At 39.5% G+C, this 27,784-nt stretch overlaps 1 protein-coding gene across 1 annotated transcript in view; it reads right to left on the bottom strand.

Annotated features, from left to right (window-relative positions):
* Positions 1-27,784, bottom strand: part of si:ch211-1e14.1 (UPF0606 protein KIAA1549) — a 104,932-nt gene that overhangs the window by 53,330 nt on the left and 23,818 nt on the right. Inside the window, exons 2-7 of the mRNA XM_020941175.2 lie at positions 7,721-9,436; positions 6,564-6,652; positions 2,681-2,840; positions 2,465-2,595; positions 500-689; positions 354-413 (exon numbers count right to left, since the gene is read on the bottom strand). Of these exons, the coding sequence (XP_020796834.2) occupies positions 354-413; positions 500-689; positions 2,465-2,595; positions 2,681-2,840; positions 6,564-6,652; positions 7,721-9,281 (2,191 nt within the window). The 5' untranslated portion in view covers positions 9,282-9,436. The remainder of the gene's footprint in view (positions 1-353; positions 414-499; positions 690-2,464; positions 2,596-2,680; positions 2,841-6,563; positions 6,653-7,720; positions 9,437-27,784) is intronic.

Below are 27,784 nucleotides of genomic sequence, written 5' to 3'. Positions count from 1 at the left end.
GGAGCTGTAGGGGAGGGGGGGTGGTTTCACGCATGCGCAACATTTGAAAAAGGACAAACAGTCGCTGGATTTCTCGTTCCTTGGAAAATCCTCTATACAACCTTTAAGTTGTAGCTGTTTTATATTTGTTATTTTTTTTATATCTCACGTCGGGAGAAGTGGGTGGATCACGCCCACTACACCCCTGGAGCTTTGAAGATATAGACAGACTAACAATAAAGTGTTACTCAGACGTGTGAATGAAACAAAACACAACTTTGGGTCTATTTTTGAAGCGGTAAAAACATTATAACATGACTTAAAGCTCACAAGAGTCAATTTTGCGTAATCTAGGACCACGCTAAAACATCTACCTGTTTTAACCCAGGAGGAGCGGAGCAGCTGGCTGGTGTTCAGTTCTGGATAATGAAAAGCTGTCGACACAGAGAAAACATATTTAAACATGTCTCTGAACGAAACAAAAGCTAAAAGAAAGTCCTTTTTTTGTGTTATAACTCACGTTCGGCGATCTGCAGCACAGGAAAGCCCATGTAGTAGCTGAACTCCACCATCGTGAGCTTCAGGAGAGCGTTGCTGACCTCAGAGCCCATCACGTGACCCCTCGTACCGCGCACTGTAAAAATAATGTCCACCGGCTGCCTCATGACCTGGCCCTGAGTTTTTGGAGTGGAGTTTGTGATGTTTACAATCTGAAACCAAAAAGAATTAACGGAGATTAGTACAAATGGATTATGTTGTAAATAGTCCCATAACATTGTTTTTCACTCTAATCTTTACTCTAATCCTATACAGGTTTTGCAATAACATCATTTTATTAGAAAATTGCTCAATATTCCAACAGAGTAGCACTGAGGCTGAACTATGGGCAGTTCAACAGACAAAAGGTGTTTCTTGGTTCTTTATTGCCTAATTTTAGTCCTGTGGAGTTGTTGTTTTTGCCTCAGAATAATTATTTTCTCAACACACAGACTGATGAATGATTCGTTTTTTTCAGTTTTGGATTTTGTGTTTAAATGAATAATGGAAAAAACAGAGAACTTCTGTTTCCCGTTTACGTGACTTAAACTGTGATGCCGGACTGAACCAGGACTGAACCAGGACTGAACCAGGACTGAACCAGGACTGAACCAGGACTGAACCAGGACTAAAACAAAACTAGAACAGGACTAAAACAGGACTGAGTGTCGGAACAGGCCCACAGGTGCGCCCGCGTCGACTGTCAGGTGATCAGGACTGAGACCAGGACTAAGGCCGAGAATGAGACCAGGACTGAGACCGGGACCAGACCGGGACCTAACCAGGACTGAATCAGGACCGAACTAGGACTGATCCAAGGACTAAACCAGGTCTAAACTTAACTGAACCAGGACTAAAGAAGGACTGAACCAGGACTAAACCAGGACTGAACCAGGAGGACTAAACCAGGACTAAACCAGGACTGAAACAGGTCTAAACCAGGACTGAACCAGGACTGAACCTGGACTAAACCAGGACTAAACCAGGATTGAACCAGGACTGAACCAGGACTGAACTAGGACTGAACCAGGATTAAACCAGGGCTGAATCAGGACTAAACCAGGAATAAACTAGGACTGAACCAGGACTAAACCAGGACTGAACCAGGACTGAACCAGGACTGAACCAGGACTGAACCAGGACTAAACTGGACTTGAGAGTGGGAGAGAGAACTCCGAGCTCGTGGAACAGGGTGTCCACAAAGTGCGATCGGGTGACGGCTGCGCTTAGCCCTGTGGGGCGTGGAGCTCTGCACCAGTCACCCAACGGTCTTCACAGGCACACCTCCAGTCCCGTCCCAACTCTCAGTCCTGGTTCAGTCCTGGTTTACTTCTGGTTTAGACCTGGTTCAGTCCTGGTTCAGTCCTGGTCCCTCATGTGGCAGGTCACTAAAGGACAGTCCTGCAGATATCATGAGTCTATGCAGGTTGTTGGACTAAACCAGGACTAAACCAGGACTAAACCAAAACTAAACCAGGACTAAACTGGTAAGGCTACTGGTCTCAGGTCCTGGTCTGATCTCTGTCTGGGCCCGGTCTGGTCCCAGTCTGGTCCTGGTCTCAGTCCTGATCACATGACAGTCTACGCGGGCACACCTCTGGACCCGTCACAGCACTCAGTCCTGTTTTAATCCTGTTTTAGTCCTGGTTTAGACCGTTTGTGGTGCAAAAGTCCGGCATCGCAGTTTAAGTCACGTAATTGGGAAACAGTCGTTACCCATTTTTTCCATTATTCATTTAAACACAAAATTGAAAACTAAAACCAATCGTTATCTGTTTTTTTCATTTTGGTTTTGGAGACAAATAATGAAGAAAATAGTTGCTTTTTTCGTTAAAATTAATGAACGAATGACACACGGATTGCCTCCAGTTGGCATCACACCCCTTGGGAATATTTATAACAGTAGCTTCACAGTATCAACACCTCCACAGACTTTAGTTTCACTCACATGCACAGTAAAGTTGGTCGACATCTTTGACCTCCGTCGGATCTCCCCAAAGGCCCTGGTCAGACCTCGCTCGATGTTCTCCGTGAAGTTACAGAACCTTATGTCGATGTGACTGGGAACGAACTGCAGCACTGCACGAGTCGGAGGCAAGATTAGGTTCGGATGACAAGTTTCAAACGCTGAAAGACAGTTTTAATAAAAGTGTCCTTCATGTACCTGTGTGGACTTGATATTTATAGTCGGGTAAGGCCCAGCTGGGGGTTACTGACAGAAAGGGCCGTCCAGACCTCAGCAGAGCGTTGATGACAGAGATGGCGGTGTACACAACCGGACCAGACACGACGCGGAACACAAACTTTGGAGGCACGGAGACAACCTTGAGAAATGAAAGATGTGTTTTAAGACAAGACGATCAATAGCGTTAAAGTTGGACTATGTAACTTTTCTAGTGCAGTCGGTAACTTGATCATCTCTGTAAAGATGTTATTGCTTTGCCAGGGAAGTTTCACGGTCTGGCGTTAAACTTTTCCAACCTGAATTTCTTTAATTTCAGTGTAAATAATAATACATGCTTTGAAGGGAAAAAAAAAATTACAGTGTGTTTTTGTCTTTTTTTTTTTTACTTGGGCTCATTTCCCCACTAACTAGGCCGATGCCACGTACAGTTGTGCCTCTGCTCAATTTCATTTCTCTCCAGCGACTAGGTCAGGAATGGGAATACACTAGACCACGGATGTCAAACTCATTTTGGTCCGGGGGCCGTATCCAGCCTATTTTGATCCCAAAGGGGCCGGATCAGAAAACCTATGACATATATACCCCAAAAATAACAATAAGTTCAAATATTTGTGCAGAGAAATGTAAATCTATTACATAAATCTTTTTTAATTGATGAACTCTTTGTGTTACAAAATATTATAATATTATGAACAACCTGAAACTTTAAGAAAAATGCAATTTCAACACAGTATTTTAACATTAACTTGTATGCAAATAGGAATAAGTTCATTTTTCTTGTAAAATCCTGCACTCGGCTCCACTTTTCTCATTTTTGACATTTTGCTGATGTCAACAGTCAAAACGATCGTCCTTTAAGAACGTTTGGAAAGAGACAAGTCTTCATTTGTGCTGCTCTGGAGGGAGGGGCCACGTACAGAGACGCTGGAGACGCTGCTATGCTCAGCACCGCAGAAAATTACCAAGATTTTAATAGAAAATATAATTAAAATATTTTAGTAGAAACTCAGCCGAGGGCCAGATTAAAGGTCTTGGAGGGCCGGATCCCCAGAGTTGGAGACGGCGCACCGGCCAATCACTGAAGAGCTGTGAAGCCATGACGCCAAACTCAAGCACCTGTCTGGGTCCCTTTTGTGGAACAGCACAACAGTAAACAAAGCGTCGCGATGGATGTAGACGAAGACAGACATTCTGTATTGGTAACGATTCCCGAGATCGAGGATTTAAAGTCGGAACAAAGAGAAAGTTTGGTGAATTTTATCAAGGGGAAAGACGTTATTGCCCTTCTTCCTACAGGATTTGGAGCATTACATACATCATGACCAAATAGCAGCGATTGGTTAAATAAAAAAAAGTACCCCCCTACTGTAGAGCGAACGAATCCTAATGCTGCGAGGTCAGACGGTTTCCACAAAGTGAAACCCTCTGATGAATCAGGCTATCTCCCCACAGCTCTAACCCGTCTAACTTCACCAATCAAATGTTAGGACAAACCGGACATACTTTTTCATGAATGTTTTTTCTTTATTTATACAATTATTTACACTGTAGATTCACAGTAAAGGGATCAAAACTATGAATGACACATCTCAAAATAACTCAAAAACTCTTTTAGATTTTAGACTTTTTTTTAAATAGCCACCCTTTTTGCTTTGACCATTGCTTTGCACTTTTGGCACTGCTTGACCCTGACAAGGTGAAGACTTCATCAAGAAGCTCATTAAGAGAAGGTCAAGGGTTTGCGTCACTGTTAACAAAGCAAGTGATCTGAATATAAGATATAAAAACAATATTAGTTCAGGTATTTACATTTTTTTTCTCTTTGCTGCATAATTCCATATATCTTGCATTAAATATTTTGTGTCTTCTGTGTCTTGTGTTTATAAATGTACAAAGTACTAAACATAAAGTAAAAATACACAGAAAATGATGTGTCCAAACTTTTGACTGGCAGTATATTTTATAGTCTTCATGTGACCGGTCGTGTAGCTCGTTGTTGACAGAAGCATAAGATACGAAATCAGAGGGAGTGACTTTAACATCAGGGTTCATCTGACTTTGAAGTATACAGACACAAGTACATCACAGACTGTTTATGCAATTAGAAAGATAAAAGTCGGGCCAGGCAGATAGTGGGAGTAGCCTTATCTTTCTTGGTGAGAATCTTGAGGCAGTGAACACGAAAGAAAGCAAAAAAAATCTGTCTGAATAACCAAAACTATTGTGTGACTTAAAAAAACGTTCCATGGTACGACATTAAACGAATCCATCTAGCATTTATTCATTACGCATGTTTATATTGCTCAAAAACACAGTAATTCCTCGTGGGAATGAGGCGACTCTCCACAGATCTGAACTGTAATGTAGCGTAGTGCTGTAATCTGCTTGTCTCCCTTGTAATAGATGATTTTAATCTTTCTAAACATTTCCATGGAGGCGAAGAGGTGGCGGATGCTCCACTCGAAATTTTACTCAGTGCACCTTCAATGTAACGCAGCCACTTTAAAATGTCTTTTTACAAAACTGGGTCAATGGTGAATGCAAGATTAACTCTACAAAGAGTTCAGGATTGGGTATTGTGTATTACTCAAACAGTTTCAATGGGTAAGTACTTTGTTATTAGGTTCCCTAAAATTCCAACAATTTAGACATTGTTGGTTAGCCTGATTCATCAGCCAGTTTCACTTTGTGGAAATGGTCTGACCTCGCAGCATTAGGATTCATTCGTTTAACGGTAGGAGAGTACTTTTTAAAATTTAACCAATCGCTGCTATTTGGTCGTGAAGTACGTAATGCGCCAAATCCCGGAAGGAAGAAGGGCAATAATGTGATAAAATTCACCAAACAAAAAAAAAAATCTAAAATCTAAAAGAGGATTTGAGTTATTTTGAGATGTGTCATTCATAGTTTTGATCCCTTCACTGTGAATCTATAGTGTAAATAATCGTATAAATAAAGAAGAAACATTCATGAAAACTGTGTCTAGTTTGTCCAAACCTTTGACTGGTGAAGTTAGACGGGTTAGGGCTGTGGGGAGATAGCCTGATTCATAAGCTGGTGTCACTTTGTGGAAACCGTCTGACCTCGCAGCATTAGGATTCGTTCGCAAGACAGTAGGCGGGTACTTTTTTATTTAACCAATCGCTGCTATTTGGTCATGACGTATGTAATGCTCCAAATGACGTAGGAAGAAGGGCAATAACGTCTTTCCCCTTGATAAAATTCACCAAACATTCTCTTTGTTCCAGCTTTAAATCCTCGATCTCGGGAATCGTTGCCAACACAGAATGTCTGTCTTCGTCTACATCCATCTCGACGCTTTGTTTACTGTTGTGCTGTTCCACAAAAGGGACCCAGACAGGTGCTTGAGTTTGGCGTCATGGCTTCACAGCTCTTCAGTGATTGGCCGGTGCGCCGTCTACAACTTCCGGGGTTTTTGTAAACCGTCTAATGTATTCCGATTCCTGAACTAATCACTGGAGAGAAATTAAATTGAGTGCCTGGCTAAAGCTGGGTAGTATTATGTGTTCAATAACAGTTAGTACTATTGACAGAAATTTAAGGTTATAGTTATATATCTATAATTTAATGATGTTTTTTATTATAGTCTTACTTGCATTTGACAAGTACACTGTCCAGCCCACCCCTCATAACTTACCTGTATATCTTTTTCCCCTAATTTAAGCGACACCAAGTGAACCAATACATATTAACATTGGAAATCATGCACTTCAGATACTTCATGTTGTAGTGAAGGAAAAGAAAAGCAATCAGTGGCCGATGTGTTTGTGTTTACGTCTGTATGGATGTGTGTGTTAGCTGCCAAGGCGTTCAATAAGAGGAAGAAAGAGAAAACACTTGCCTGTATTTCGACTGATTTGTTAAACTCAGCTTTCAGAATGTCTCGGACTTGAGACTTGGCATATCCAATAGTTGCTCCAAAAGGAAAACCTAAAATACAAATTTTGATTTAATTAAAGCTCCTATATTACACATGATGGTTTCTTGTGAGCTGTAAGTCATGTTATAATGTTGTTACCTCCTCAAAAACAGACCAGGAGATGTGTTTTGTTTCATTCACATGTTTGAGTATTCCTTTATTATTAGTCTGTCTACATCTCCAAAGGTCAAAATGCTCTGTTCCACCTTTATCTTTTGTTTAGTAGAGATTGGAAATTCAAGATTCAAGGGCTGAAATTATCCAAATCTTTCTATGAATAACAGTAAGTGTACAGAGTTGAAAACCACAGTGGAACACAACATGTATTACCACATGACATCACACTATATGCAGGATTTGTGAGTTAAACGTGTGAATAAAATGAAACAAAACACAACTCCAGGTCTGTTTGTGATGAGGAAACAACATTATAATAATCAGGGTTCCCACTTTTTTTCACTGACAAAATTTCAAAACTTTTCCATGACTTTTTCATGACCTAAATTGAATTTTCGACTTCACAGCACCTGCATGTGTAGAACTGATCAGACTTTTAGGGCTAAATATGAAATGTTAACCCTTTCCACTCACTTTATGGTTTGGTATTATAGTTTTTTAAAGTTCGAGAAAAATCCTGCACACCGTCTTACTTGCAAAATGTGAGATTTATTAGGACAAACTGTGTAACGTTTCAGCACTGGGGCTTTATCATTCTGTTACCGAAACTTTGCACGGTTTATCCTAATAAATCTCACATTTTGTAAGACAGTATGTGGGATTTTTCGCTATGTTTTTAAGCTCCCTCTCTTCCAACGCACCCCTTTCAAGTAACTGAAGTGCGAAATTCTCATTCTTTTATAGCGTTTTTTAACATTCAATATACTGTCACTGCATTTATTGTCGTCTCTTTTAAACAGAAGGCGCATACGTTTAGAAATAATCGTAATAGTCTCACGATAACTTAACAGAACGCTGGAGTAGATATACTAAAATTCCATGACTTTTACAGAATTTTCATGACCGTGGGGACCCTGAATACAGATCAGAAAATGGTGTAATATAAGCCCTTTTTCACTTACTTATTTTGACTAAATACTCTGGTTTGTCGATGTCACAGAGATACTGTTTGGCTGGCTCAGTTGTGGGCAGAGGTTGAACAGGGGGAGTTACAGAGACATCGTTGGACATTTGAGTCGCTGTGGTAATTTTCGGGGGGTCTTGACGTGGAGTAGTGTTGACAGCTGCTGGTTCAGTAGTCGTAGACCTTGTATCTGCCTCGGTGCTTTCGGGTAAGAAGGTAATCGTAGCCGGGATGTCTCTTCCATCTTCGGTCGTCCCTTCATCCTTCACTGGCGTTTCTGTGGTGGCCGTTTCTACAGTCGCAAATGAAACCGGAATAGTGGAATTTTCTATGGTCGTGGTGTCAGAAATTTCCGTCGGAAGAGTGGAGGACGCTACGGTTGGGGTCAAAACTGGAGTTGAGTGCACGGGCGTTTCCGGATAGGGCTCTGTCACAAACCAGTGCACATCTGTGAAAGAAGAGTACGCTATGACTTCATCGGTGACTGACGAGGTTGCATTAGCCAACAAGCTGCTTTCCATTTGTTGATTTGTCGGCGTTAAGATTTCACTAGCCCACGTTGAGGAAAAATTAACCGTTTTCGAAGGTTCAAGAGTATTTTCGGAAACATTTACAGGTGGAATTGTAGTCTCAAAATAAGGCTCTGCTCCTGACGAATCGCTCGACGCTTCCTCTTTCGTCAGATTATCAAAGCTCATCGTTGGCGTAATTTCCGAGACGGCTACTACGGTTACATTCCCTCGTTGCTCTGCTCCGCTGTTGGAATTCTCTTGCTGAGTTGAGTAATATTCCAAGCTGTTCATATCAGGGAGGAGGACATCCGTCGGGTCAATTGTAAAATGATCTGACCAGTCCAAGCTCGCGGACTCTGCTATGTCTGCGTGTGGGGTTATGGATGGCGTAGGTTTGATTGTAAACTGAGACGAGACGAAATGCGCTGTCGCAAGGGTTGGCGAAGTCAAAAAATGCTGCAGCGATGTTAAAGAAACCCCCACTCTTGTCGGAAAAGAAGTGTCGTAGATTTCCGTATCCTCGTCCATATCGAACATTTCCGTTGGCACCTTCGTAACCAAAGAGTAGTCCTCTCCGTCAGCTCCCAAATACGATATCGTCTCAAGGTAATCTCCAGATCCCCAGTCTATGTCCATTGTATCCGTGGGGAAAATATCATCCGGTGGAGTTTCGGTTGCTTCATACAGAGGTGAAGTGAGGTGAGGGCTAAGACTTGGAGCTAAAAAATGCGGTGTATAGGAAGGTGCAATGCTTGGTCTTAAGTGGGAATTACTGGAACCTCCAACGTTAGGGTAAGGTAAGGCCTGGTCCGCCTGGTAGTCGCTAAGACCCACTTTAGAGGGCTCCAGGGAGTTATCAGGAAATGAGCTCACGGTTGCTACATTCTGCTTGGATGGCTCACGTTGTGGAGTGGAGTTTGAAGACTGAGATGTTAAAGGATGGTATATTGGTCGATGAGTCATTTCCAGTTGCGGATTAGACGTTATCTTAAGTTTTGTGGGGGTTGGATCTGGAGTAAGGGGTGTGGTTCCTTCTGTATGTGCCATTTCTTTAGTCCTCGGGTTATGGGTTGGAAGTGGACTTGAAGACGTCCTTTGTGTGCCCCCAGATGTGCTGAAATGTGAAGATGGTGACGCAGACAGCAATGGCCCTGTTGTTTCATTTTTTATGAAGCTTGCTGTAGGATCCAAGGGAGGCGCATCTGAAAAAACAGAAGAAACTGTGTTAGTAGTTGGCACTTAAATAGAATTCATTGTGTGTTGATGGTTAGAGCATGATACTGGCTGAGAATTCCCTTAATTACAAAAAATGTCTGTGTGTTTTTCATTGTATTAATCTATTTTGCTATTCAGCCATCATCAATAATAAAAATAAAAATAAAAATGGAAATGTTGCCTGGGATATATGGCATTAAACTGCTAAAATACCTTGAAAACATTCTTTCCGTGAGTGGGATTGCCTCTCCACAGATTTGACAATCGTACGAAGTTCTGCTTTTCTCCATGGAAACAAGTCTCGGCCTGTCACGGTAATTACTATTTCCAATTAAACTGCTTATTAATTCATGTATTATAATTTGTCTAACTTAAAAAAAAAGAAAGAAAGATGTCAGTGTAGTGTTTCGTTATGTTCGGCAGATCAAGTCCCCGTCCACACTAGTTCGTATTTGAATCGTTTTTGTTGTGGATGCAGTGTTCGTCCACACTATTTCGATGAAAAACGGCACCAGAGATGGAATAATCTGGTGCTGCCTGCTCCCACGAATTCATCTGAGTATGGATCTAATTCAGCACTATGTGGACGCCTGAAAACGCTGATATGCTGACGTAGGAGCTCTAGTTGCGTCCTTATTGGACCACGTCACTGTGATTTGCACCTTCCTGATTCCCTGGGTTCGTGACATCGGTCATGTGACGCTATTGTGGAAAATAGTTTAAACAAACCACAGACAAATGGGAAACAGCGGAGCTAGAACTACTTGCACGGAACAGACTCACTATTAGCAGAACGCCCCTCTGTCACAGAAAGAACACTCATATTCCACTGAGATGTGTCCATTTTAAGTCCGACAGAAGCTGAACCGCATCAGGGCACAAGGAGCGAGCTGTTTTTTTTGAGTGCTTAGTTTATGCAAATGAGCCATGTGGTTTTAAGTTTCATTGTTATAAAAAGTAAACAAATATGCTCAAAGCTGTGTGGATAGGGAAAGCTTGCGGACACAGAAACGACGTATCTGGACACAAATCGTTTCTGATACGGTGATTCGTTTCAGTGTAAACGTGACTCAAAAGTTACAACCAGCTGCCTGTAAGTGACATCAATTAGAGTCCCGTCCCCCATGGAAAGCTTAGGCAGGTTGTATCTAGGGCTGGGTATCATTAAGAAGTTGCCGATACGATACATATCTCGATACATAGGCAATACATACAATACGCAGGCCGCAATACGATACATATCTCGATACAGTGAGCTTTTGATTCGATACGATATATTTCAAATCCAATCAATATGGTTTAATAAAAAATAAAGGCTAAATCATGGCTGTGACACTAAAAGTCTTTGTTAAACCACTTCTTGTGCAAAGTTCATCTGAAACAAATATTTTAAATCATCAAAACAGTGAAAATGTCAAATGTGCCGCACATACGAGTTTCCTTTCTCTAAACAAGCAACAAAACTGTGGCACTGTAACAAAATTATTTAGTTAAATATAGAAAAAAAAAAATACTCTTTGCTATATATCGATACAGCAGCCCACAATATCAATACTGTATCATCATATTAAACGATACGATATGTCGATATTTCAATATTTTTGCACACCCCTAGTTGCGTCCCATGCCCAGTGTCGGGAACTACACCGTAAGTCATCATGGAGACAAGAAGGCAGCAGTCAATCCACCAAAAATGTTACATGGTGCATCTTTAACAGTGGATGGCTATTGGATTTTTTCTTTCTAATGCCGTTTTTTTATGTTGAAAAAAAAAAACACGCTGTCCCAAATTAGTATTGATCCATGAAGAAATAAACACTAAACATATTGACAAAGTCCAAAGACATTAGCAGGATATAAGATTACCACGGAAACTCTGACTGTTAAACCGGACAGGAATAGTGCAGTGCTTATAGTATTAAATATAGACCTGACAACACACAGACAATCAATGTTGGAAGAGAGACTATTGATGTGAATGAGTCCATAGTGCTTGTACAGAGGCATGTGTTCTTACGTTGTCGGTGACCCCTCAGAAAAATCATTACATCAATCCTCTACTCCAGCGTCTCATTTACTAAAGTGGCCATAGGAATGAATATTGATCATAAGCAAACGCCAATAAAAGGAAGAGGCAAAGACAGGACGCACTAAATGAAGATTAAAAAAAAAAAAAAATTGTTTAGCTCAAATCTCAGTGATTTGATCAGCTGTTTCAATGTCACTCTCTGCTATGTCATGCCTTACATTCAATTACAGGTGGTTTTACAGCTCAAAAATACCTAGAAAAGCTGGCATTCTGACTGTGAGCGGGATCGCCTTTCCACAGATTCTTTCAGAAATATTCATGGGCATAGGATAGAAATCTGTGCATATTTGTCTGTAGTTGAGCATAAAATAAATATTCGTAAACTCTCGAATGAGTCCAGTCGTACATAAAATGTGTTGTGTGTATTTTATCCCGGGCCCGGAGTTTAAGAATATTTACAAATCTTTATTTTATGAAAAGGGCACAAAACAGAACTAAACTAAACTACACACACGAAACCAAAATGTTAGAATGGCCTCCAAGGCCAGCAGCCCCGAACAGGTGCTGGTAATCTCCTTAAATAGGGGGAGGTGGCTGCAGGTGAGGTGGGCGCTGACATCCTCCACCAATCACAAACCAGGGCTCCTGCAGCAGGAATCAAGGTGTGTCAGCAGAATAATTTATAACACACAAAACAAATTACAATCTAAGGCCTGGGGCCTTAACACTCAGCTAAAGCCAAGTATGCACAGATTTCTATCCTACGTACACAAATATTTCTGAAAGCTTTCTTACTCCATACCTGTGACTTGGTCTGGTTTGGTCTCCATGAAGATAGAAAAGTTTAATATCGCACAGAGCAATGACATCTCCATGAAGAAAATAATTTGACAGACCCTCAAACCAGAAAAGTTACACAATGCACCTTTAAAGTCTAACACAGCCTCAGACAGAGCAGAGCCTACAGTTAGCGTCACACCCCCAGGTAACGTTGACGACATCAGCTGCAAAGTATCAGTTGGTTTTGTAGTAGTAAGAAGTTTGTCTCATTGTTATGGCGGTAACAGATACGGTGATTTTCAGCTCATCTTGAAAAGCTTTCAGATCCTCAGGGTGGACATTAGAACAGACAAACACAAAAATGTCTGCTGCTTCTTATGTAATACAGCTATGACCTAAAGCTAAAACGCATTTCTCAGTATTTGTATTACAGTGTGGTGTAACTTGGCCTATTCATTTGAAACTAAGCTCTAGGACACACAAAGTAGGACTGCAATATTTGATGACTAAGACAAACTCTAAGACTGGGCTGGGAATCACATGGTCCCTCACGATTTGATACGATGCTTGATACACGGTTCACGATACAATATTATTATCATGATATATCAAAAAATGTGATAATCAATATTTTACACATGATAATGTCATTGTTAGGGCTGGGTATCATTAAGAAGTTGCCGAAACGATACATACACAGGCCACGATATGATACATGTCTCAATACAGTGCACTTTCAATTCGATATGACATATTTCAAATTGATTTGACATGGTTCAATAAAAATGTAAGGCTAAATCATGGCTGTGATACTAAAAGTCTTTGTTAAACCACTTTTTGCACAAAGTTAATATGAAATACAAACATTTTAATCATAAAAACTGTGAAAATGTCAAATGTCTCGCAAAAACGAGCAACAAAACTGTATCTCTGTAACAAAATAATTTAGTAAAATATACCAAAAAATACTCTTGGCGATATATCAATACAGCAGCCCATGATATCGATAATGTATCATCACATTAAGCGATACGATATATCAATATTTTGATATTTTTGCACACCCCTAGTCACTGTCATGTCATTTTAACAATAATGTTTCTTTGTGAAATCACTATTTTTCTAATTTTAAATAATCAAGACAGTGTACTGCATAAACAAGTTTCCTTCCACTAAATAATAAAACAAAAATAAGCAACAACAACAAAAAAGGTAAAACAACCAAAAAATACTGTTGGCGATATGCTATAACGATACTGTATCACCACATTTAGTATCATAACATCACAATATTTTAATACTTTTGCCCAACCCCTATAAGACACACTGTGGATATTGCCAAAATACTCTTCATATGTTATATAATATTCTGGTTAAGGCTGAGCGATTTGGAAATAATATTAAATAGTGATTTTTCTGAGAAGTGCTGTGATTGAGATTGGATCTGAGATTTATGTTTTAATAATAGGATTCTGTTCAAAGTTCACATTTTAAACGCTTCCAGACGAACTGACAAAAAGACTGAAATATGAACTGACAAACTAGTACGAGAATCACATCACAAAGGATTTAAGCAGAATAAGACCGGAGATTTTGTTGTCTGTGGAAGAAAATATGGTACTTCAAAAAATCGCAGCCTTTTGTGATTTGTTAATTACGTTCAAATTTCAAATTAATTGCAATTCATCTTGTCAAACTACCTATTAATCAAGACTAAAGCAACACAGAAAGCACAAAACAAGACAAAACAAGATAAAAATGCAGATTAAAAAAGTCAGTAATTAAAGTCAAAACACATATGCCTTTTAAAATGCTTTTGCTATTTGTTAATATTGCAATAATGATAATTTTGGAGTGTATTATGCAGTGACAGTGGCATAAATGCAATCTTTTATTTGTATTTTTAACCTATTTTTTTATTTTCAATCAACAAACAATAAAACTCTGAATACAGATATGGAAGTCAAGTCTAATACTGCAAACAATAACACAATAAAACACAGGACATGGATATTTAAGTCAAATAAGTCTGTGCAATTGATCAAATTTTTATCACAATTTCAATTTTGTGTGTGAAACGATCTCCAAACTCATATAATTGAGTTGAAAGATTAACAAAGATTATTTTGGGATATTTTTTTATATAAATAAGTATATTTATTTAATTTTTTAGATATAGAGGTTGAAGAACAGCTGGATATATAGTTTATATTGGATGCGTTTGTGTTTCTATGGGAACCAGCTGGAAAGTTCCCCTGAATTGTACCCTTTATGAAACTAAGTTAGTTAATCTATATACATAAAAAAAAAAAAAAAAAAAATCGTCTGAGTCACGATGCAGAGAGTCTGCATCACCGTGAACCACCTCTGCAGAGTGTCTGCCTTGCCCATCTTGTTACCTCCGAAATGTTCTAACGACACGTCAAAACTACGCAGACAACAAGGGGAAGCGACAAAGACAATAAGGACTGTGATTGGTCCTCTCTACATCCGGTACTCTGCTTTCCTGCTACATTTTGGAAATAAAAAAAACCTGTTTTAAATCCTCGCCTCCTAGCGTTGTGTGGGTGAATTACTTCCTGCCGCATAGACCTCGACGCAAATCGATAAGTCAAAAACGACAAGGCAAAACAAGGCAGTGTGCGTTGAGTGGACACAGAACTGTAATTTGGGCTGACAAGCGTTGCCATAGCGATTACACAGATTTATATATACAAAGCAAATATAAACATTCTATTTACAAAGACTTTTAGAATCATCGTTGCCATGGAGTCCTGTTCTAAAAGCACCCAGCCTATATAAAGGTGGATTCAACCCAGACACAACCAGTGTAAGCACAAACTCAGCAGAGCTCGCGGATCGCAACACGTATTCAGCAATGAATTTCACCGATTTCCCGCAAACCAACCCCAAAACCAAGTACAAGGTTTTGGGAGTCATCGGAGAGGGCGTTTACGGTACCGTTACCAGGTGCCGTGATCGAGTGACAGGGGAACTTGTTGCTTTAAAACGCCTCAAATATAAGAAAACCTCCTCCCAAAATTTCCACAGGGAGTTGGAGATGTTGACTTACATCAAGGAGGAGCTACACCCAGACAGCTTCAACCTGGTCAAACTGGTTGACTGTTTTCCCCATGATGGCTGTGGGTCTCTTGCATTTGAGATGCTAGATCGAAGTGTCTACAGTCTCTGGAAAAAGAAGAGGAGTTTCACGCTGAGCCAAATACGACCAATGGCGAAGCAGCTCTTGACAGCTCTTCACGGTTTACGTTGTGTCGGTGTCATGCACACCGACATTAAACCAGACAACATTATGCTGGTCAACCAGAAGGAGAGGCCATTCAAAATCAAGTTAATAGATTTTGGAATGGCAAGGCACTCTGTAAAAGTACCAATTGGACTGGTGATGCAGGCAATTTCATACCGTGCCCCAGAAGTAACTCTGGGTCTTCCACTTTGGGAGGCTGTTGACATGTGGGGTGTGGCTTGCTGTCTCCTTCACTGGTTTGTCCGTAGCACAGACTTCATTGGCTTTTCTGAGTTCGACTTTCTGAACAAGATCGTGCATTTCTTTGGAGTTCCATCAGAGAAGCTGCTGGACGCGGCGTTGTACACGTCAAACTACTTTGTTCAGGAAAATGCCAAGTGGAGGCTGAAAACTCTGCAGGAGTTTAAGGAGACCACTGTGATGTATCGTAAGTTGACATTTCACAAGCCTTCAACGACCACCCTGGAGCAACTTATCAAACGCTCTAGATGGTTTGTCTCCTGTCAGGAGGAGAGAGACATGAAGCAGTTTCACGACCTGCTCAGTAAAATGTTTAAATTGGACGCGGAGGAGAGGATCACACCATCGGAAGCCCTCGATCACCCGTTCATTACCATGGAGCACTTACCTGATGGTGATAGCTACACGAGGAAGGCTCATGAGTCAATGCGTGTCACTGAGGCTGAGTCTGTTCTTTCTCAGTCTCAGAAGTCCCCTAAAGATCTCCACGCCAATGGAGATGCAGGGAGTGCTTGCAGCCTATGGGAGTCTCCAGAATCTCCAGGAGAAATAGAAGTTAGATCGCATTGGATATCCTCTGACTTCCCACGAGAAGGCAAGGCTTTCAATGAGGACTCTACTCAGAATGCTGAAAGAAGGAGCCAGTCAGAACAAGATGACTGCAGTACATCCAAAAGTCTAAAAAACATGGATACCAAAAACAGTAAGACAGTCTCTTTGGAAAGTCTGAAAAAGGAGCTCCCTCAATGCGTCGAGATACTGGACGACATTGAGAAGCTGTTCCAGGATGGAGAAGCCACAGAAGCTCAGATTAGCCAGCTCACCCAGAAAGCCTCCAGGTCCTTCTTTGGGAGGCTGATTCCGCATCGTCTCCGGGTGCTGTTTTCGAGACTATTTAAGATTCGGAAAACAAGCACAAGCAGGCCAGTCTTCAAAAAAACAAAATGGCTCCAACGTATTACAGTGTTTACAAGAAGGTCCAACACATCCGGGCCTTCAAAACACTAAACCGACTAACATCTGTGGAGAAGAGAAGGACTCTTGCACAGTCGCTCTCTCCTGCGGCTGTGACTCTTTTTTTGACTCTGTTTTAAAACCTGTTACCATCCACCTAATTTTGGCGTGTGCACAATATTACTACATACCCAAATGCCATAGCTTATTAAAAGAAAACCTTAGAACCCACATGCTTGTGTGAGGCACCATTTTAAAGCTTAGGCCTTCTAGTTTCTGTAGATATGTACATGAAGACTGGCCTTAGCTTGGGCATACTTCATGCTAGGCATTTGTGACTCACTACACTCATTGTTCAAGTTGTTGGCAACAACTGTGTAGAATTTCAGATCTCTAGGACAAAGGGTTTTGATGCTGTGAGCCTTTGTGTATACAAAGTGACAATTCGGCACAAGATTGCCAAATTTGTGCCAAAAATAATAATAATAATATAATAATAATTATTATTATAATACTAATTCTTCTGAGCTTTAGGCATGTTTTCTCAAGAAAAAAAACTAAAAAATTGTCTTCCAAGTGTCAGATCTGCCCACTATGGCCCCTCCCTCACTGCTTGTCTGTGTCGGCCTTATTACGCTTATAAACACAGCGTCGGTTTCAAAGAGTATCTGTATGGTCTGTTTATCTGTTTATCTGTCTGTTTATAGCGTTTTGGGCTCGTTGTACGGCATAAAATGAATGATATGGTTGTTTTATTGATAAATTAAGCTTTCAAACGATGTATGGCATGCCAAAACGCTATGTAGTATGTAGGGTATGTAGTGCTATTGTGCACACGCCAAAATTAGGTGGATGGTAACAGGTTAAATAAAATAAAATAAAACTGCAAAGTCTAGTGTATTGTTTTTTTTTTCTTGTATCTCTTAAAGATCATATATTATGCAAAGTTCCATGAAGACAGACAAATTTAATATCCTATTGAAACATGCTCGAAAAACATGTTCAGAAAATTATAATAATGTAATTTTAGCCACAAATCACACACATAATCTCCGTATTAAGTCATTGGGAGCCAGTTGGAAAGTTCCCCTGAATTGTACCCTTTATGAAACTAAGTCAGTTAATCTATATACATAAAAAACAAACAAACAAACAAAAAACACAACTTTTTTTTTTCATTTTATACATATATCCATGCATCCTGAATTTCAAACTTTCAGTCATCCTGCAGTGCATACTGGGAAGGATCCTCCGAAAAAGTTAGCATCCAAAGATTACCTTTTTAGTCCTTCCTGTGTATCAATCCTGCCCATCACCTTCGCCTTTCACTATTTTTCAGTTCCGTTGGGAAGCGAAACCGTTTGAACGGAGGTTTGCAGTCACACACATCTGATTCCCTCTTGCATTTAAGGAGTTTGCAAACTTCTGAAGCTCATTTCTCAAGCCGTTTTCCCCTGTTAGGACATCCAGCAGCCACACAATTACGATATCCGAATCCCATAACTAAAATATGACAATATCAGAACCAGAAACAAAGGCGATATGGTTCAAAAGACTTGAAAATATCGACTTTGACAATCGACGCATCCCACTGGGAAATCAAACATGGCGGTTTCATGCTCACTTTTTCGGAGGACTCTTCCCAGTATGCATTTCTCGATGACCGGAAGTCTGAAATTCGGGATGCATGTATTGTACACATGCAAGTTACAGTTTATCTCAACACATTTGTTCATACATAAAAAAAAATCAAATCAAATTAAAAAAAACATTCAAAATGATGTGGTCTCAAACACACACAAACGGAGAAATGCAACTATTTCAGGATTTTATCTTAACTATGTGTTTCATTGAAATATGTAAGACCTTCCTAAAAGTGATTCCGAATGATTTTTGAACAAATTCTGTAGCTTTCTAAGTTTCTTGTGTTGTGCTGCTTACAAATTATGTTCATGGCAGCAGGTAAAGAAATAATTAATAATTCTTCCAAAATCAACAGTTACAGATGCTATAGGACACGAGGAACAAGAAAAAAATTATTTAAAATACATTTCATAGTAAACATCTGCGAGTAAATGAGGATAATATTGCTATTGCATACTGAAAAAATGTGTGCCGCTTTGGGAAAATTGGTAAAATGACATAAACAAGACCTGACGTTTGGGGCCCGTCCACACTAGTCCGTATTCGAGTCGTTTTCGTTGTGGATGCAGTGTTCGTCCACACTAATCCGACTGAAAACGGCTCCAGAGACGGAATGATCTGGTGCCGCCAACTCCCACGAATTCTTCTGAGTATACAAGATCTGATCTGGCACTGTGTGGACGCCTGAAAACGGTGAAACGCTGATGTAGGTTTATGCACCGCGATGCAATTCACCACCAAAACGCTAAGAGGCTAGAATATATGTCCATTCATATATACGGTCTGTGTGTACGACCTGCAGATGTATAATCGCTGAAAAGTTTAACATGAACCATCTCCAACACGACAGAAAAGCACAGAACAGACTCACCATCAGCAGAACACCCCTCTGTCACAGAAAGAACACTCATATTCCACTGAGTCACGTCCTTTAGTCCGACAGAATTTGAACCACATCAGCGCACAATAACGAGCTGTTTTTTGAGCTCTTAGTTTATGCAAATGAGCCATGTGGTTTTAAGTTTTAGTTCTGTAAAACGTAAACAAATATGCTCAAAGCTGTGTGGATAGGGAAGGCTTGAGGACACAGAAACGACCTGTCTGGATGTAGATCGTTTCCAATATGGTGATACAGTGATACGCAGATTCGTTTCAGTGTAAACGTAGTCTTGGTCTCGCTACATTCACATTTCATTTTATTATGATATAGTATGCTGATTTTCTAACTCAATACATCACAGTTTGTGACTGGTACAATCGAGTCGGTTTTCTTTTCTATGCCTTATTTCATGTTCAAAGTATATTTTATTTCATTTTATTTTTTTATACGTCGCAAAAGTGCTCTAAGGTACATATTTGTAGCCTTTATTTATTTTCAATTTGAAAGTTTTGTGTAAATAATCAATAACAAAGTGTTTTTTTGAGAGAGAGAAATGCTGAATAAATGCATCATGTAACAAAAAATAATCGTTTGAATAATCGTAATTTCAATATTGACCAAAATAATTGTGATTTTATTCCATAATCTAACAGCCTTAAAGTCAAGTATTTTTTCTTCTCAAAAATGTAAATAACTTTTTAATGTCCGGGTCAGCAGTCTCCGAGTGCCCTCTACACTCTCCCTTCTCCACTGTGAGTCAGCATCTGCACAAAGTTCTGTTTTTCTTCCTTTAATGTGCAGAGGCTTTGTCTGATGATCACACATACAATATAAATAACCCCAGAATCAGCTGACAAGGAGGAGGAGGCCTATTTTTAACACTGGGCGCATTTCAAAAAGATCGCAAGAGAAAACACCAGCTTTTTACGGTGTCGTCTTCAATTTGGTGCCTGGTTTCCAAACGAGCCAAAGCGCCCCTGGCTCGGCTCATGAGAAACCTGCAGACTTAATTACAAGCTCCTCTGGTACCTTCATTGAGTCAACATGTGATTATAACAGACGCTGGAAGGAACTGGGGAAAAGGAGCCAGAATTTTCCAAACGTCTAGTCAGCTGCACGCTCTCGGGCTTAAGAACAGTGTTTGAAGTTTTTAGAGTCACACAGATGTCGGCAGAAAGTAGGTCTGTAGGAAATAAGTGAAACAGTGAGGTAATATTGTATCTGATTGTCTATGGAAAAATGTCCACCATTTACTAGGGAAGTAAGAAAAAGTTTATTCAGTGATATATTGCGATACTTCATGTCGTGATTCTCATATCGATTCAAAATGCGTCTGAATCGATTTTTTAAAGTCATGTTTTAAAATAAATCAGTTGCATTTTATCAAATTTTGTTCTTGTGACGTTGTACTCGACCATAATATTATATAGTCAGGCTAGTGCCACCTAGTGCCTCCGTTCAATTTCATTTCTCTCCAGCGACTAGGTCAGGAATCAGAATACACTAGACGGTTCGCAAAAAAACCCAGAAGTGCGGTTCGGGCATCAGCCAATCAGCAAAGAGCCAGATATTCTGTGTTGTCAACGATTCCCGAGATCGAGGATTTAAAGCTGGAACAAATAGAATGTTTGGTGAATTTCATCAAGGGGAAAGACGTTATTGTCCTTCTTCCTACGGGATTTGGGAAAAGCTTAATTTACCAGTTAGCGGCGCATTACATACATCACGACCAAATAGCAGCGATTGGTTAAATTAAAAAAAAAAGTATTTGCCTACCGTCAAGCGAACGAATCCTAATGCTGTGAGGTCAGACAGTTTCCACACGTGAAACCAGCTGATGAATCAGGCCAATATCGAAATAGGTCATTGCCTGATTCTTGTATCAATTAAAAATGCATTCAAATCGATTTTTTTAAATTTGCTTTTAAAATTAAATTAATTGCATTTTATCCAATTTTGTTCTTGTGAAGCTGCAATCAACCATAATATTATAAACAATTATTGATAAATCACGATATATTGTCTTAGTATCGGGATATATCGGGATATATTGAATCATGACAGGCATCGTGATATGTATCATATCGCCAGATTCATGGAAATGCACACTGCTACCATTTACCGCAGTGACACAATACACACATGAGCAAACACAGCCATACAGGCTTTTAGATTGCCTGAAAACTCAAGAAAAAAATACAAAATGGATTTAAACATCCCATTTTCAGCAGCATGTGATGCTCTTGTTGTGTTTAGGAGTTTGATTTTCAAGAAAAAGATGAGAATGAGAAAAAACGTTATTTAAGAGGGACTGTTTAACTGTAAAAATCAGCTCACCTGTTGTGATACATAAAAAAAAAAAAAAACACAAATACACATAAATACAGACAAAAAGACACAGTATGGTAAGGAGGAGTATGACTGGTTGATTAAAGCAATCAATAGATTTTACAGCTCCTTTCAAATACAAGGCAAGAAAACTACTGCAGCAACAGCGTTTTGTTATTAGCAGTCAGACTGAAATCTAATGTCACATGAACACAATTTACAGTTCCACTTCAAGTCTCTTCAAGAGTCTCTTCAAGAGTCCATGCAATCACTGACGCAGTCACTGGAGGAATTATACAGTACATTTTCATTTTTTTCCCCACCCAACCTCCAGAATCACATCTTTAATCCATGTTATAGCGGTTCCCCCTCACAATCTGCCCTCTCGAAGTTGCATTTGGAGTGACTCGTGCGTGTTTGAGCTGTAATCTGTACCTAGTTATTTTAAAGACGCCGCATTTCACATCAGTCTTTTCATCACCACCGCTCCACGCCCACTGCTCTCTACTTACCTCACTCTCCAATTTAATTTTCTTAATCGGTGATACGCGCAGGATTCAGCAGCGCGTGTAAGCAGACTCGTTTCCGCAATTAAGTCGTTTTGGATGAATATTGCGACTTAAAACATGCAAATTCTAACATAGTGATTCACTGGTGTCAGATTACAACTATAGAGCAGACACAAGCACAGTAGGTCTTCTTTAAAACATGATCTAATTCCAAAATATAGTAAAAATTCTCTTCAGTCTTGAGTCTTTTGCCGTCTATTAATCTAACCCAGATTTTGACTCTTCTGCCGTTGTTCATTGCAAATATTTACAGTAGATCTTTACTCGGGGTCACCAGACAACACTGTAAATGCTGTAGGCCACATTTGACAAAACTGACCCCAAAATGTCACGTATTGTTGATCGACACATTTAGGACAATTACAGACTCAAGTGGGGCGATGGTGGCTCTGTCTGGGGTTTGCCTTCTGCAGAGGGGGGCCCAGGTCAGTCTTTGCTTGAGGCGTTTACTGTTGTTGAGCCCCTGGGCAAGACACACTTCACCCCCACTGCCCAGACACAATAACAGACTGGGGAGCAATCATTTCTGTATTTATTTTTATCGGAATTCCCCTTGAGATGTGCCGTCTAGTTTTCGAGGGGGTCCAAAAACCACAAAACATGAACAATACACAATACAATACAATACAATAGACAGAAAGCTTATAGGTTTACAATACAAAACATACACACATGCCCTCCCAACTCCTGCAATATATTATATAAATGAGTGTACATTATAGAACAATGATATAAACAAATGGAAAAATAATAATAGAACAAACTGAAAATATAAAAAAGGAGTTTTGGGATATGAAAACAAAGATGATTTAAATGAATTGAAAGATGTTAAAGTTCTTAAACTATTCCAATCTGAAGGGGCCTTATAATGAAATGATCTGCGTCCGATTTTTTTGTAGATTCGAACAGAAAAAGTAAAACAGTGGGTGCTTCTGTGTAGTCTGATTCATCATCCGGTTTCACTTTGTGGAAACTGTCTGACCTCGCAGCATTAGGATTCGTTCGCTTGACGGTACGCAGGTACTTTTTAAAATTTAACCACTCGCTGTTATTTGGTCGTGACATATGTAATGCGCCGCTAACGAGGCGAACTGGTATATTAAGCTTTTCCCAAATCCCGTAGGAAGAAGGGCAATAACGTCTTTCCCTTTGAAAAAATTCACCAAACATTCTCTTTGTTTTGGCTTTAAATCCTCGATCTCGGGAATCGTCACCAACACAGAATGTCTGTCTTCGTCTACATCCATCTCGACCGTTTTGTTTACTGTTGTGTTGAACCACGAAGGGGACCCAGACAGACGCTTGAGTTTGACGTCATGGCTTCACAGCTTTTTGCCGATTAGCCTGCACGTGGTCTACAACTTCCGGGATTTTTGCAAACCGTCTAGTGTATTCCACTTCCTGACCTCGTTGCTGGAGAGAAATGAAACTGAGTGGAGGCACTAGGTGACACCAGCCTGACTAGCTTCTAAGTGAATATGACAGGGAATGGGCATCAGGCAAAAAATCTGCCCATCTGGATCACAGCAGCTATGCCCGTCAAAAATGGGAGGCAGAATTATAAAATTATTATTATCATTCTTTGTTTTAGCCTGGGATAGGGCTGAGTATCATTAAGAAGTTACAACTTATGATGCATACCTTGATACATACAGTCCCTGACAAAAGTCTTGTCGCTTATCCATTTTGTAGAAACAAAAGCTTATAACCTGACTTTAAATTAATCGATTGGTTTTAGAAATGTCTCATATGAAAGCTAAAACCCTCCCAAATTATGCTCAATATACTAAAATAAATTTGTGTGTTTATTAAATGATCAATCTTTCTTCAGTGAAGCAAATTTATTTTAGTATATTGAGCATAATTTGGGAGGGTTTTAGCTTCATATGAGACATTTCTAAAACCAATCGATTAATTTAAAGTCAGGTTGTTTCTACAAAATGGATAAGCGACAAGACTTTTGTCAGGGACTGTAGGCCATGACACGATACATATCTCGATACAGTGCACTTTCGATTCCATATGATATATTTCAAATCGATTCGATACAGTCCAATAAAAAATAAAGGCTAAAACAAGTCTAAAAAAAAAAGTCTTTGTTAAACCACTTCTTGTGCAAAGTTCATATGAAACACAAATATTTGAATCACCAAATGTTGCAAATTTGCGACAATTAGAAACGAGTGCTTGCCAAAGGTTCCTAGAAAGGTCTTGCATATGCACTAACCAGCACTGGGGGGATGCAGCTACTATCTCGAGTTATATCTTGATCCAAACGGTTTGTTGCACATTTGTGACAGTCAGCGTTAAAGGGTTAGAGATACATGTACAACACCCCCATGTCACTGCAAAGTATTGATAATAAATCGTAATAGCTGAACTAAACATCAGACAGATATTTTGATATGATTAAAATGTACCTTAGGCCTAATTAGAAGTGCAGTTACAGAATGTACTTTGTCTATAGTTATTTGGGACCTAATAGCTGCATACAGGTGACAGACAGCAGGCACACACACACACACACACACACACAGGTGAGTTTTTATTACAGCAGGTCACCGCAGACGGAGATGGTCTCGGCTCTGCACCTGTTCCTGGAAACACGAGTGTGACACAGACCACTGAGCGCTCACTGTCTGTCTGCTCCATGAAACTCAGCCCTGGAGACTCTGCACGTATCAGGTCACACAACAGAACGTCCAGGGCCCAGCCATGACCCGAGTAACCCACTACCCTATTTATGTGTTTTTTTCTTAATCTCCAGTGTAAAAATAGTTGAAAATGTTTGAAATGTATTATTATTTTTGTTGAACCATAACACAGGGTTGACAAATTTCTAAAGATAGATATCTGGGGAATATTTTCACTTTTTAGCGTAATGACTATCGGCCTTAAATCTCCAGCCGAGGCCGATAACCAGCTGCCTAAATGCATGAAAAATATATGAATAAAGTTTATTTGAACACTTAAGACAGGGCTGTCCAACTCAAATTCACCAAAATTAAAAACTGGGACTAAGTCGTGGGCCAAACTAAATATTTATTGAAAAATTTCAACAACATCTGCATGTTTTCTCTTCTCTCTAATGTTAAAGCTTTTCTTATTAAAATAAATGTTTAATAATAGTTTTGCTTAAACATTGAAGCCAGAACAAACCGTTCATTTATTTGCCGCAGGGTTCAAAGTGTGAGGAAAAAGTAGTGGCTTATAGTCGGGAATTTACGGTGACTAGCTCTTAATATGTGGTCCCTAATCTAAAGTGTTACCCAAAATTTTAAATAAGTAATGTCTCTGTAGTCTGTCTGTAGTCAGCGGGTCAGCTCTAATACATATTTGATATAATCTCGTGGGCCAAATATAATTATATCGCAGGCCAAATTTGGCCCCTGGGCCTGAGTTTGACATGTCTGACTAAAAACAATGCTGCAAAAAATGTGACTACACTGCTCTATACACAGTTTGTAAAATACAGGTTGGGACTGTGGTTGTGGTTGAGTTTGTACTGAATTGTAATTAGATCATTTGGGGAGAATTACCAAAATCAGGCATACATATCAGCCCAAAAATAATCGGCAAAGCTGATTGGCCATCGGTTTCTCTGGATAATAAACAATCGATATATAAAAATACATATATCGTTGATCTCTAATCATTTCTTTTGTTACTCAAGAGGCACTAAAATAAAGCAATTAATAACATTTCCATTGTTGGCTGAGATTAGAGACACACCATTCAATATCAAATTAAGACAAGAAAATTCTTAAAAAAGACAAATCCAGTCACTGTCAGCATTAGAATAATACTTTTTTAAACATATACTTCCGGTCAAAAGTTTTAGAACACCACACTTTTTCCAGTTTATTGTTGACCAAAATGTTGTAAATTTTTGATTCATGAAAGATGCTTTTTTATATATTTTAATTGTTTTGTTTTTCTCTTCTTTCTGCTCCTTTTCATTGATTTCTTGTATGTTTAGTTTTATTTTTATATTTTATGAACTCAATAAAATAAAATACAACTAAAAAAATTTTATTAGTATGAAAAGATTCGGTACCAGGCAGACAGACAGAACCATTTGAGGTCAGTAAGAGCACAATCGACAGTGTGGGGATTACAGATTAATACACCAAAATGTAGTTTGTAACATAATCCATTAAATTACTTAAAGTGAGTAATGTAATCTGAATACTTTGGATTACTTGATTTTCTGTAGAGAAGCAAAAACTCGGATATCTTCACATAAGATGTTTTGTCTGCTAAAAGAAAATAAAAAGCCCAGACTTTACTGAACCGTATTAAAAATATTATTGAGAGAATAGTTTCGTCCTGTTAAATCTGTTTTAGTCCTGGTTTAGATCTAGTTTAGACCTGGTTTAGACCTGGTTTAGTCCTGGTTTAGACATGGTTTTAATCCTGGTTTAGTCCTGGTTTAGTCCTGGTTTAGACATGGTTTTAATCCTGGTTTAGTCCTGGTTTAGTCCTGGTTTAGTCCTGGTTTAGACCTGGTTTAGACCTGGTTTAGACCTGGTTTAGATCTAGGTTAGACCTGGTTTTAGTCCTGGTTTTAGACCTGGTTTTAGACCTGGTTTTAGACCTGGTTTTAAACCTGGTTTAGATCTAGGTTAGACCTGGTTTTAGTCCTGGTTTAGACCTGGTTTAGACCTGGTTTAGTCCTGGTTTAGACTTAGTTTTAGTCCTGGTTTAGTGTCCAGCAATGAGTGGAATTACTAAAAGAAAAGAAAAAAAAGGGATATAGTCCAAAATGTGAAAACAGAAAAATACCGCCATGTAATCCATTTATTTCAACAAAGTAACTGTAATCCAATTACCACTCACTGAAACAGTAACTGTAACTGAATACAGTTACTCGTAATTTGTACTCTGATTACGTAACTGAATGAATCCTTATGGTGGGTTGGTTACAACTGGTAGAATGGCTCAGTGGACACAGTAGCCTATATACAGTATATACATATATATATATATATATATATACACTCTTGAATGATAAGACTCCCTCATTGTCTTTAGAAAGGGTCAATACCGCGGCCGTCTGACCTCCCCAAGTGTCTGACATTATTATAAAACCTGGGTTCATTTCACAGAGAACAGAGAAAGTGAATACGAGATTGTAATTTATTCATTACATCAAACCCCATGTGCTAATGTAATTCTATTTCTATTCACCGGGAGCGGAGGAGTCTTCAGCCCGGGTTAAATCTACTGAATGGAGCCGTGTGTGTGTGTGTGTATGTGTGTGTGTGTGTGTGTATGTGTGTGTGTATGTGTGTGTGTGTGTGTGTGTGTGTGTGTGTGTGTGTGTGTGTGTGTGTGTGTGTGTGTGTGTGTGTGTGTGTGTGTGTATGTGTGTATGTGCTGTGTGTGTGCATGTGTGTATGTGTGCGTGTGTGTGTGTGTGTGTGTGTGTATGTGTGTGTGTGTGTATGTGTGTGTGTGTGTGTGTGTGTGTGTGTGTGTGTGTGTGTGTGTGTGTGTGTATGTGTGTGTGTGTGTGTGTGTGTGTGTGTGTGTGTGTGTGTATGTGTGTGTGTGCTGCATTACATTTGCATTCAGTCAGATTGACAAGACAGTAAATCCAGGTCATTAGGTCAGTCCAGTGTGGAGACTATAAACTATGCT

Source organism: Boleophthalmus pectinirostris, unplaced genomic scaffold (assembly GCF_026225935.1).
Source record: "Boleophthalmus pectinirostris isolate CB_2022bp ecotype Guang Dong unplaced genomic scaffold, ASM2622593v1 HiC_scaffold_2, whole genome shotgun sequence".
Lineage (NCBI taxonomy): Eukaryota > Metazoa > Chordata > Actinopteri > Gobiiformes > Gobiidae > Boleophthalmus > Boleophthalmus pectinirostris.
The sequence above is the reverse complement of the archived record's forward strand: the minus strand, read 5'-3'. Positions and strand labels throughout refer to the sequence as shown.